The following is a 12,719-nucleotide window of genomic DNA, read 5'->3' as shown; positions in this document are numbered from 1 at the left end:
TGCTTGGGGTGGGAATTGCGGCGTAACTTCTGATAGGATATTTTTCTTTTGGCAATGATAAAGTCACCATACAGGGAACTACCTTAACTATTACATAATTTAATACTTTATTTTCATCATGAATCCAATAAATCAGTTCTACCCACACCCAAAAAACATTTAATACAGAATAGTTGTAGTTTTACATGCAGAAAATGATACAAAATTATTACAAATGATGAATAGATGGAAGATATTGTTGATTTATGAAAGTGCTGGCACTTGGAACTTTCTTTGGCCCCATGTGGGGTTATTTAGCAGTCACAGTCAATAAAAATGCAATGGGTCAACAATGCGTAGGATGCAGTACGGGGCAAACAAACAAGTTTGTTACATGCAACATTGTAAAAACTGCTTTGCTATCCTATAACACAGAGGTAGGGAACCTATGGCCCGGGAGCCAGGTAGGGCTCTTTTGATGACTGTATCTGGCTCTCAAGCATTTCTTACCACAATAAAAATGTATTTATGCTAACTTTTTAAAGTAAACCATGACAGAAATGACTGTTAAAAATAATATTCAAAATCAACAACTTTCTTATGCATTTTAATCCGTCCATCTATTTTCTACTGCAATACGGCCGACCATATCTATCTTTCCTAATGATATTTTCCAGGTCAAACACCAAAACTCGATTATTACTGGGTAGTCTACCTCGGTCATTAAGATGGTCAACATGTAAATGTAAACTTTCCTCCTTTAGTCAAACAGTTGTCTAGCTAAAGCTGCAGAACCAAGCCTTCAGGCAAAGATGGCCAAAAGAATGAAATATACTGAGTACGGTGCAAAACTATGCAGCAGCAGAAGTTGCATTAATGGCAGCAAGTATTTGATTTATTATTGGACACTGCGCTGCTCACGAAAGTGTGCTGGCCACACCCCATTGGCGTGGGGTAGTGTGCCTGGTCTACGTAATTAGAGCCCATTATATCTAAAACTGTTGGTCTTACATAAAAATGCACACATTTTATTGCATTCAATGTTTAAAAAAATGTATATGGCTCTCACAGATACACATTTTAAAATATCTGGCCTTCATGGCTCTCTTAGCCAAAAAGGTTCCCGACCCCTGCTATAACATAAAGCTACAATGTTATTCAGATAGCTTAGCATTTATTGCATCACTGTACATTGGTTTGGTTTTAGCATGTATTAAATCTCATTGTACATGTGTATAGTGACAATAAAAGGCATTTAACAACAATTAAGCGCTAAACATAACATGTAACTTAACACTGTTTCCAAATGCCCACAAGGCAGGCTGGGTAGTCCAGCTGCAACAAAAATATGAACTATGAACAATAAAACATTGGATATCAAAGTATGTTCATTCCTCCTTGTGTACTTCTCTGAGGATCTCAATAAAATTTTGCATGTTGGGAGAATGAAAAAAAACTGGATGAATAGCTAAGACTACAACGGTGATTATCAGCACTTGTTACATAAAAAAATGCTGACAACCTTGAAAAATAAATGTTGAATGTTTTAAACATATTTTTCTCCAGAAAATGTCAAATCAATTATTCCAAAAATATTTTATTGGAATATGAGGTACATATATTTTCTATATTGAATACATGTATTCAACTGATATGTTTATATGCTGCCGGTTCATCATTCATGAGTAAAATCGCAGTCCATGGGGCCCAGAATTCCTGGCTGCCCCGTGATCGGCCATATGATCTGAAAAAAGGAACCATATAACCACCTTTTATTTAGAAAAAAAAAATGTTATCACTTGTGAAACTTACATACTGGTATTGTAATAATTTTGTCATAATCCTAATCATACTCCAAATACTACTAAATCCTGCTTTTTTCTGTGTTGGATCACACCACTACAGTGGAGAGCTTGTATACAGCCCTGAAGAGCATTGACCGCATGGACATCATCACAATGTTGGAGGGCCAACCAGCACAGCCCACCAGACAAAGCTCCCGTGATCTCAGCAGACGACGACACGACGACAGAGACCACCTCTCTCCTGCTATGACTAATGGTAAGCTTAGCCCAAATTTGACTGTGCAACCTCTAACCTCTTTCCCTATCGTCCTCTGAAGACTTCTTATGTCCATATTTATTTCATGCATATGAATGCTACCTTAAAACCTTTGCAGGTAATAACAGCAACATGCTCATGGACTCAGGACACTCCTACTGCAGTACGTGTACAGTACCTTCTATTGTAATATATTATAGCTCTTTGTCAGCCAATTACATTATGCAACCAAAATATACATATTGTTAAATAATTATCTCTCTGCCAGTACATTACTTTCTGAAATACACTTTTTGAAGGTGCTTTAGTACTGCATCTCATCCCACGAGAATAGGGAGGTATTGGCTAGTGATTACCGGCCCTTACAGTACTTCCCTGGATGGTTTAGGTAAAAAGATGCAAGCACATATTTGTGCAGCATGTAGCACTACATTGTTATGCTCAAACCATACACAGATCATAAATGTTGCCTCACTGCGTCCTGAACAAGATTGTCTTTTACTCCTTTTCCTCATGGTTTCGTTCACAAATGCATACCTTACATCTTACTGACTCCATTTTCATCTGTGGAATGGTGGTAACTCATGCCTGTGTCCAGGACATAGGACGAGCCTGAAGTTCCAAGTGCCATTCTGTGAAAACTGGAGCAATGTGTCCAGATGTAACCATGCATAGAAATCGAAGGAAGATTCTGATTTCATCTTGTTTTGTCCTAACGTGCCCCCCAAAGGCATTTTACAGCATTGTCCTTTTAGTTTGTCTTCTTATAATACTATATATTGTGGTATTAAATACTACTCCGGGAAGTAGTATATTATACGAGTTCAAGAGGTTTAATGTGTTTTGACTTACAGTATATTAGTATTAATATTCAAATCACATCAACATAAAAAAATAATTTGAAAAAAAAGAAATTGAATGAAAATATCAGTGTATTACGTTTTGTAAAGGTTTTGAGCCCCAGATGCAGTCGGGAGGCTGGAAAATGAGTTAGTCTTTTAATAAAACAAAGTATTAACATAAACAAGGTTAACTAACAAAGTACAATGGTGTTGGGGAACAAAAAATTGGAAAAAACACCATGGAAGCAAGGTATTCACAACAGATTAACAAAGCAGATTAATTGGCTGGAAAGCAGGAAAAGAACTGGGCTAACCCTGTAGGAGATACGTAACTAGAACTTGTCCACAAGATTGTGGGAAAAGTTACAAACAAAGAACAGCCTTGCAACAAGTGATCCACAAGGCACAAGACAGTCCATGTATCATTGACGAGCTGGTGAGAAAGAAACAACTTTTCCAAGCTGTAAGGGGTACGCTTCAGGTGTTCCCAGTTGTCCCACCTCCAGTGGGAGCAGGCAGGGACAAAAATAAGATGCAAAATAGGAATGTGGAACATGACACTCTGATAATATTAAATCTTTAATGTTTTGATTTTGGTAAGAGACAAAGAAAATACACAAAAACAATAACATTTTGAGTGCTTGCTTACACCTTTCGTTGGAAATTCTACTAAATTCATGTTAGAACAGAATCTTAGAGTAAGACAGGAGTATTACATTACAGACAGCTGAGCTTGTTTCAAACACAGCCTCCAGTGCCAGGAAGTGTTTACATTACATTGATATGAACTTGGTGCCTGATGTTGCATGAAGAGCAGGTTTGCGTTTCTCTAGGACTAATGTTCACTGAATGTCATTTTGGGATCCCTGTTTTCATTCCCTGTTTCTCCGGAAAAGTCATTTGCAGCCTTACTCTTCTTCCTCCTCCTCCTCCTCACTCCTCTCCGAACTCTGACCTCATGCCGACCTCATGTTGACCTCTGAACCATTTTTAATTTTTTTCATTTATTGACCTGCGACGTTTCGTGCATTTTTCTTTTTGGTGTTTTTTTTGTTTTCCTTTGGAGTCTTGAAACTTCCACATTTTTACGTGTCTGCGAATGATTCACCTCACACAGACTGTGCACTCAGCACCCACTGGAAGGAGGGAGGTGACCCTCGCCTTTCCCGCACTTTGCGTCTGTGTTCATCACCCTCTTCTCTCTTCTGTCTCTTTCCCCACAATGTCCTTCCCCTCCCCTGCTTCCCTGTGCATGTCTCTGTGCATTTGCACTCACATCCTGGCATGTGAGCAGTAGATTGGCACTAGTTGGTGTGTAACACTGCACTGCCTCCCACTTGTTCAACATACTGTATTGTACCTTTGCATGGCATGAACACAATGAATGACTTTGCACTCTTTTTTCCCCTCCTAGTGATTTCTGTAAAAAAGGTCAAAAACCTTTTTTGTAAACTATGACAAGTGTCTGTTGTGTTTAAGTATGAATGTTGTGATTATAAACTGGGTTGCTTTGTGTAAAAAACAAAGTCATTGTGAGTGTTTGTAATTGTATAAATTTGATGTTGTACCCCCTCATTCCCATTTTAAATATTATAAATGTTGTTAATCATTCAGTCAGACTGGGTCAACATGAACGTATAAGGTCTTCTACAACCTGTCTTCGTACATATAAGTGTGCAACTTCACCGCTTTATTATTATTTATTGTGTTATATGCAGTAGTGTGCAAATGTCTCAGGTCACCATTAGTTTTGCTGTTTGGGAAATAAGCCTATTTGTTCTCGTTAGAATTCTGTATAGCATAAACCTCCAACAAAAAGTCCCAACAAAAATATATTCATTGTCACATTAGTGATTGTCCATTAGTTCATAAGTTAGCAGGCTACCTCCCAACTGACAAACTTGCTGAAGCCTGACGCCTTTCCAACATTACTTGGTCATGTGGAAGAGAGTAAATCAGAGTCAGAAGAGCAAGCAGTAAGTAACAGTTTATTAGTGTTCTAAGTGTGTTTATTTTGTGTAAGTCATGGAGCAAAAGCATTTGCATACAGGGAGCAGGGTTGTAATCATTTTCCAGCACAAACGTGCTTTTCTTAGAAACTTCAGACTGTCCAGTCTCTACTTCCGGATCGGATTCAGAATCCAACACATATGGCTACATGTTAAAAGCCGACTTTTACCGTTCACAGCCAGCGGCAAAAACCGGATGTCCTTTTAAGCACTCGCAAGTGTGACCAAGCACAGCGAAGTGGGCATGCCTGGAGGCGGGCCATGGGTAGAATACATTAAAACAGACCGTTTTCACAGGAACCACAAAATCCAAAAAAATACAACTGAATAGCTGGAAGACCTCAAAAGATTTGTGTGCTGGTTATTGTATATGGCTGCTCTATAGGAGTCCACAACTCAATACAAAGGGCAGAAAAATGTGTATAATAGGTCCCCTTTATGATTGTGTTCTCTTATGAGATCATTAATGGGCACGGCCTTTGAGGAGAGCAATCTAATATTCATCAGGACATTTTTTTGTTAAAGTGGGCGGTGTGAGGCTGTTCACCCCCAGATAATTTATAGTTGTAATATTAATAAGATTGCTTCGTCTAGAACCCATGTTATATATTGGTTAGTTATACGTACGATAAGAAGTTACTGATAGCTATTTGTTGATTAATCGCTAATAAAAGCGAGAGGTTCACGTTTATCATCACCAAGCGCTAGCTCAGTAGAAAGCAAGTGCATTTATGGGTTGTGGATCAGTATGCCTAATATGTCTATATTATGTCTATATATGAGCTATGTGTATTGTTTAAGTCCAGCCTGGACGCCAGTTCGCCATAACAGACTCTACACACATTCTTTTTTTTTGTGTGTCCCGTCCAGTCATAGGTCAAACTTACCAGTGGCAATAGTAACAATGAAGACATGAACCATGATAGTAAACAGAACTACAGCGATAGAGTTGTAGTAATAATAGCATTGGTATAATAGCATACCAATAGCATAAAGACATCAAGGATAAGACGGTAGATAGTGTAGAGAAGCACCCATGTGTGAGTGCGCATATGGAGGTATGTACTTCTCTTGGTGTGCATATTCATATATGTGTGCATAAATGTGCTCATATGTGTTAATGCGTGTGTGTGAATGTGAATTGTCACTGAGAATGACAATAGGAAACATACGTTCTAACAGGCTTGCTAATCACCTGTGCCCCAACTTGTTCTAGTGTGTGATGTCATGTGAGGGTCAAATAGTGATCTATATTTCTAGAAAGGGTACGAGCGCCTTCCCCATGAGGGTGGAGGCTGCTCTTCCGAACAGAAGGAAGGCCAATTATGTACAAACTGCAGTCCCTGTTCGCTACAAAAGCTAGCCGGCTAAACCCTTCATCATTGCCTCACACGGGCAAAGGACCAGAGACAATTACTCAATACCGACACGTCTTTCTGGCAAGATTAGGTGAGTCCTTGCTGTGGTTCTCGTTCTAATCTCTGATTGCCTCATCCTGGTATCATTGGAGCCGACGTGTGTCATTATGTCTGGATAGCTAGTGTTGTTTGCTCTACACTGCTGTTTAGGCCTATTGCGAGTGAGCTTCCTAAGGCTAGCTTCAATGTTGGGTACCAGGAATACACATTACTTAAGCTTGATTTTAGTGATGTCGGCACCCATGACTCGCATGCAGGAGCTTATAGCTTCTAACACTCTTTTGCACACACCTTTTTCACAATGTATGGTCTGGTGACAAATCTTGTGGTGGCCTTTGAACCTTTGAACTGGACTGTACATTGAACATCAGCTTCATTGCTTTTTCTTAATGCATCTTATTAAGCCACATTTTCATTACCAACATGTTGCTTTATTACCAGAAAGAGGATTACTAATTTATAATGTTAATTTGCAGACTGTTTGGGAGAAAGAGACATTCTAGGTTAAAGCCTCCAGGGGATAACAAAGCAAAATAAAAACAATAACACAATTTTTAAAAAGGCAGATGAGTGTGTTGTTCAGTAATATAGGTGTATTAACATCTACATACTCAAAATGATAGTGACAATAGGCTTTGTTGGAATCCTTATTCATTGTTTTGCATTTTACCGAATACAGTACAGTGACATAGTGTTTTGTCACATCAATTTCCATGAACAAAATGTGGTAAATATTGACATCTAGTACTGTATATAGTATACACATATGAGTATATATTTTTTATGAACAGTGCCAAGTGCCCAGTTTCTCTTCCTCAGTCAGCCATTGTGGCTGTAACTTGGCTTTTCAAACATGTTTGACAGAAAAATACATTATTGTAGGAGCTGGCCTTGTGAGGCGACTCAGAATCGGTTAAAGAAAGAAACCCATTGCTAATAGAGTTTAAGTGACATCAGCCAGCACTACAGGTCCTGAAGGCCATGGGCAGATTATATTGACCTGGCAAGACAGAAACTGAAATCTGGACAAAAAGCTCTAATATACATTACACTACTGGAAGCAGTGCAATTCATACAATTTCATGAAACAAATAGTAAAATGTAAGTTGTAAATGTAGGTCAGTGCTTCTGATAGTGTTTTGGCCAGCAGAAAATGACTTGCTGGCCCTGAGTTCCACTGTTATAGATTAACAGAAGAGAAAATAGATTTTCATAATATTATATATAAGGGGTTGCACGGCATCTTGTGTGGTTAGCCGGGGTTCAATTCCACCGTCGGCCATCTCTGTGTGGAGTTTGCATGTTCTCCCCGTGCATGCGTGGTTTTTCTCCGGGGACTCCGGTTTCCCCCCACATTCCAAAAACATGCTAGGTTAATTGGCCACTCCAAATTGTCCATAAGTATGAATGTGAGTGTGAATGGTTGTTTGTCTATATGTGCCCTGTGATTGGCTGGCGACCAGTCCAGGGTGTACCTCGCCTCTTGCCCGAAGACAGCTGGGATAGGCTCCAGCACCCCCGCGACCCTCGTGAGGATAAGCGGTAGAAAATGAATGAATGAATGAATTGACATAATTACCACATTCTAACAAGCAACAGGCAGTGTGAGTCCCTGTGAGGCTGAGCAGTAGTGTAGAATGTAAGTCACAAGGTGCTTGAGGTCACAAGTTGTCTCCAATATCTCCTGCACTCACAGCAGTGAAATGAATGACATGCTGAGACTTTCGGTGTCCTCTTGCTCTTGCATTTCTCTTATTTCACTGTCTGCTGTACCACTTTACAGCCTGTTTACATTACTGCTGACATCACCATTTATGTTCATGTCAGCTTTTCACTTACAGTATTTCATTCCGTAACTGCTTTTGTTCACTTCTCGTCTCAGTTTTGGAAAGAAAAGTACAGTACTTACTATTCCAATGCTTCTGTGCTTTAATATGGCATGCCTGCCTTTCAATGCATTGTATATTTAACACAAATGTAGGAGTGACCTGAGTCCATGGCCATTTCACTCATGAGCTTCTTTTCAATATTGGCTCACAACAGAGGGAACGCCAAATCTACTGTACCTGTGATGTTTCTAGCTCTGTCATCCTTGACTGAATCAAAAGCTTATCAGACCACAAAGAGTGTGTGTACCAAAGAGTGTGTACATATCGTGTGAGGTGTGAATGAGATTGCCTGCGTGCATGCTCTCCAGCCTGACAACAACAATAACCTGCCTGTTTCTTTGACTGGGATTGAATGCATGCAAAAGTGTGATGGAGAGTTAGAATGGGACAGGTGGAATGTGTGTGTTTATTATGGCATGTGGTATGGGTGAATGACTGTCCCAGTCCCTGGTTTTGGGGACTGTAATTCCTGTCATCTCCCTGTAGGTGGGAACTAGCAGAGCAGCATCAGTCACAAGTGGGCCTGAATCTGTCCGTGTAGGACCGAATGTGTCTGCTGCTGCTACTGCCCCCATCCTGTCAGCACTTGCTGATTGAGCCTGACAACCCCTCTTCTAAAAGTCCTTGCTCTTATGTCCTCAGCATTTTGCACTTTTATTCCAGCTCCGATTGTCTTGGTCCTTCCCTGTTTTCCCTTCCCGCTCCTTTCCCATTTGTTTCTTCTTCAGCCTCCTCTACCTTTTCCCTAATTGCCCAGCAAAGCGGCGGAGGGGCTTTTCCCCCTCTCAGGCTCCCTATGCTGTGCGGGTGAGGTTGGGAGCGAGACAGGGGGGCCGGGTGTCAGTGTGCCTCTCTGTGTGTCGCTCCAGGTTATGGGCTGGCGCAGGATGAGCTTCTGTCCCCTGCCTCAATGCAGTACAGCCTACCCTCACCGCTGGGCGCTGAGGCCTACTGGCAGGAAGTCTCCAGCCTGGATTGTGCACCCATTGCCACCACAGAGGAGGACACCCTCATGGAGATGTCTGACGTGCAGGTGTGGCCCTCAGGTAACTCCCCCTCCCTGGTGCCTGTTGAGGACTCCTCGCTGGAGTGCAGTAATGCTGACGACTCTGAGGGTCTGCTCGGGCTGCCCTATGGAAGTCTGGGTAGACCGGCCAGTCAGGCCAGCGCCACCAGCGGAGGGGGTGGTGTGCTCAGCTCCATCGAACTCCCCGAAGATGATTCCGAAATGGGCGTTGACTCTCTCAGCACCGCCACTCCGGCCTCTCTCGGCAGTACCATCGCTGGTATCAATCTTAACGGACTGAACAATGGTCAGGGGTCAGAGGCAAGTTCGGAGATATCGGCCATCACTAGTACGACTGGTGGCAATGGAGGAGGAGGAGAAGGAGGGACAGGCTCAGAGGAAGGGCTTTCTCTTGTTTCAGGACAACAAAGGCTGTATGCCCGACTTAGTGAGTCAGCCGGTCACGCCTGTGTTGCAGATCGGAATGGAGACAGGTGAGTTTGACGACAACATATTCAACACTCATAAATACAGCAAAAAAATCAGACTGTGCCAACATGCAATTTAATTACGACATGTTAGGTGTGGTCACACAAATACACAATACTACACATACACAACCAATTTGTCCATAGGTATGAATGTGAGTGTGAATGATTGTTTGTGTGGCCTGGTTGTGTAATGGTTGTGTATGTGCTGGCGACCAGTCCAGGGTGTACAGCTGAGGGCTGGGATAGGCTCCAGCATACCCGTGTGATCCTAGAGAGGATAAGCGACATAGAAAATGTTGGATGTATGGAAATGAGTTATTACTGTATTTTGTTATTGTAATATACTCCCAGTTTTTGATTTTTGTAATAGTTTTTTATGGCTTTAATTTTGTCTTTATCAATATTTTTTCAGTAAAGGGTCTTGAAAAAGGGAGCATCTTATATTTGGGTCAATACAGTAATTACAGCTTAGAGAAGCTATTTAGTTGTGTCTGAATGTGTTATTTATTTAGTAACAATAGCACTTCCATAAGTGTGATTGTGGTGGTTAACATCCTCACGTATGTGTCCTTCCTTTCAGGTCTGCTAATGGTGGAAGTGGAAATGGAAGTGGCTCTTTCATCTCCTACCTGCAGGAACAGACAGGCCCAGGATGGATCCCTGGTACTGACCCACAGGCCTGGGTGGGCAACCCACCAAAGGCCAGGCAGGTCATTGACACCATGATATCCTCATGCTGCAATTCCGTGGACGGAGACCAGTCCCATGTATCCCAGGAGGCATTGCTGCAGCCTGTGAGGGACATGGGGCATTCTGAGATTTTACGGGGCCACTTCCGGGGTACCCAGCCATTTGAGAGGGGTTTGGGCTTCCCGCACAGGACCCCAGAGATGAGGGCCTGGGATGATATGCGCTTCAAAGGACAGGTGAGGGGTTTGTCTCTGTCATGTTATACACTAGGGCCATTCCATGTCAAATCAACCAATGGATGGAACCACACCCCCTCAGATTTTGCTTTCATTCCCATAAAATAGTCTCTATATGAACCAAGATTAAATTTTTTCAGAACTCAAATTATTAAGGAATAATAAATTAGACTGAATATTTTTTCTCTGTAGTGCTACTTAATTTAGTCACCTCCCACTATATCAAAAATATATATAAAGCAAATACACACACACACACACAATATCTCAAGCCGAAGATGGGCACAACAGCATGTGGGGACAAATATAGCAAGAATTCTCACTGTCCTACTCATGTTACACACCCCCCTCTCCAGGACCTTCCCACGCGTTGACTTTCATGCACAACCTGACATGGCGCTGTGAAGGACAGCCTGTGAAACTGTGACAGCGTGAATATATTTTTTGCTTCAGAAGAGTCAAGGTTCTTTGTGGGCTTACTATTTATCAAGTGCTGGTGAAACTTTGTCTCTTTTCAACATTTCAACTGTACTACGTCTTTATGCTTGATTGAGTGTTAATGTGCTAAAAGTAATGACTTCATCAAGAATGGAAGTGCGCCCTGTGTCACTAAAGTATCAGGAGGTATTTAAAGCCCACTGATCACATGGTCAAAAGGACAGAGCGGTGGGAGTAGAAACCCCAAAGTCATTGACTGATCCACCAGTGGGAAGTAATGTCCTGTGGAAAGGGCCCACTGCCCCACTTTATGGAAGTCCAGTGAAGAAAGGCTAAAGGCTGCAGCTATCGCTGACTTTTTTGGTGGTGCATCGCTGCTGCGTGCATGTCAAGGTACTGTGTGGATCTTTGAGCTGATCCAAACGGGGCAATGTGGGCCCTGGTGACCGAGCTCCTTTTTAGCCTGGTGCTGTTGGCCTTTCTGGTCATCAGCTGTCAGAATGTGCTGCACATAGCCAGTGGCTCTGTGCGCTCTGTGCTCACCTACATTCACATTCAGCTGGACCGTGAGCTCGGCGAGGTAGAGGGTGTGGCCGATGAAGAGGAGAATGTCACCACCAAAGTTGTCCGCCGGAGAGTCATACTCAAGGTACTGCAGGGAGAAAAGCTTAAGAAGAGAAGCATTTGAATGGAGTACAATTTGCAAAAGGGGGATTTTTGTTTCTCTCTATTTTTGCTATTGTAGAGAAATACAAACTTTCACATGGCATTCATTCGTATATTTATTATTTAGCTGATGCCTATTCACCAACATTTTTGTGTTATTTCACAGTTTTGTTTCAGTCACATTCACTTAAAGCTTTTAAAGTTTTTAAGGGGTTGAAAATGGTCTTAACAGACCTTCCATCCATCCATAAATCCATCAATTTTCTATTCTGCTTATCCTCACTAGGGCCGTGGGAGTATGCTGGAGCCTATAAACAGTCCTTATTGTTGTTATTATTAATATTATGTTTTTTCAACAACAATTATGGTCCGTACACTATCATGAAGACCTGGAAGATACCCAGTGGCTTACATTATTATTATCTGTTTGCATTTATTCAGTTCAATTAGAACTCACCAGCTTGGTTCCACACTTTTTTCGCACTTGAATAGTAAACCACAATTATGTAGTAAATATATTTTGAGGAAAAAACAAATACAATGCTAATTTGACATGCCAATTATTGCTAGATTGCTTATTAACTGCTCATTAATAGAGTACTTTTTCATTAAAATAATAATAGCATGTTACAAACAGGATATTGTGATTAATTAGAGCTCATCGGACCCATCCTCGTATGCTTTACAGATTTAAGTGTCTATAGAAGCTTAACTTAATTAACAGTGAAATAAATAACCTTCCACTACTTGCATAGTGGTAAGAGCTCATTAGGAATGAGTGAGTGAATGTTTTGGACCACCAAAAGCTCTCCAGTGGGTTTCTGGTATGTTCATTACTTGTCTGTCCACAGGGTGATGAAGCTGAAGATCTTCCTGGGGAGCAGGTCAGCGAGGAGCAGTTTACAGATGAACATGGAAACATTGTGACTAAAAAGGTCAGACACTTGCTGTTGTCTTCATAATGCAATATAATATAATATACAGTGATCCTTTG

General features: G+C 41.4%; 1 protein-coding gene across 7 annotated transcripts in view; it reads left to right on the top strand.

The window, feature by feature from the left end:
* ank1a (ankyrin 1, erythrocytic a) overlaps positions 1 to 12,719 on the top strand; it is a 79,124-nt gene that overhangs the window by 61,645 nt on the left and 4,760 nt on the right. For 3 of the 7 annotated variants that reach the window (XM_058072098.1, XM_058072096.1, XM_058072101.1), the window contains 5 exons: positions 1,885 to 2,040; positions 2,159 to 2,203; positions 9,068 to 9,698; positions 10,276 to 10,621; positions 12,577 to 12,660. In XM_058072098.1, the coding sequence (XP_057928081.1) occupies positions 1,885 to 2,040; positions 2,159 to 2,203; positions 9,068 to 9,698; positions 10,276 to 10,621; positions 12,577 to 12,660 (1,262 nt within the window). The remainder of the gene's footprint in view (positions 1 to 1,884; positions 2,041 to 2,158; positions 2,204 to 9,067; positions 9,699 to 10,275; positions 10,622 to 12,576; positions 12,661 to 12,719) is intronic. The other 4 variants (XM_058072102.1, XM_058072099.1, XM_058072100.1 and 1 more) reach the window with 2 other exon arrangements.

The sequence above is a fragment of the Doryrhamphus excisus genome, chromosome 4 (genome assembly GCF_030265055.1).
Source record: "Doryrhamphus excisus isolate RoL2022-K1 chromosome 4, RoL_Dexc_1.0, whole genome shotgun sequence".
Taxonomy (NCBI): Eukaryota; Metazoa; Chordata; class Actinopteri; order Syngnathiformes; family Syngnathidae; genus Doryrhamphus; species Doryrhamphus excisus.
This window is presented reverse-complemented; position numbering and strand designations above follow the sequence as displayed.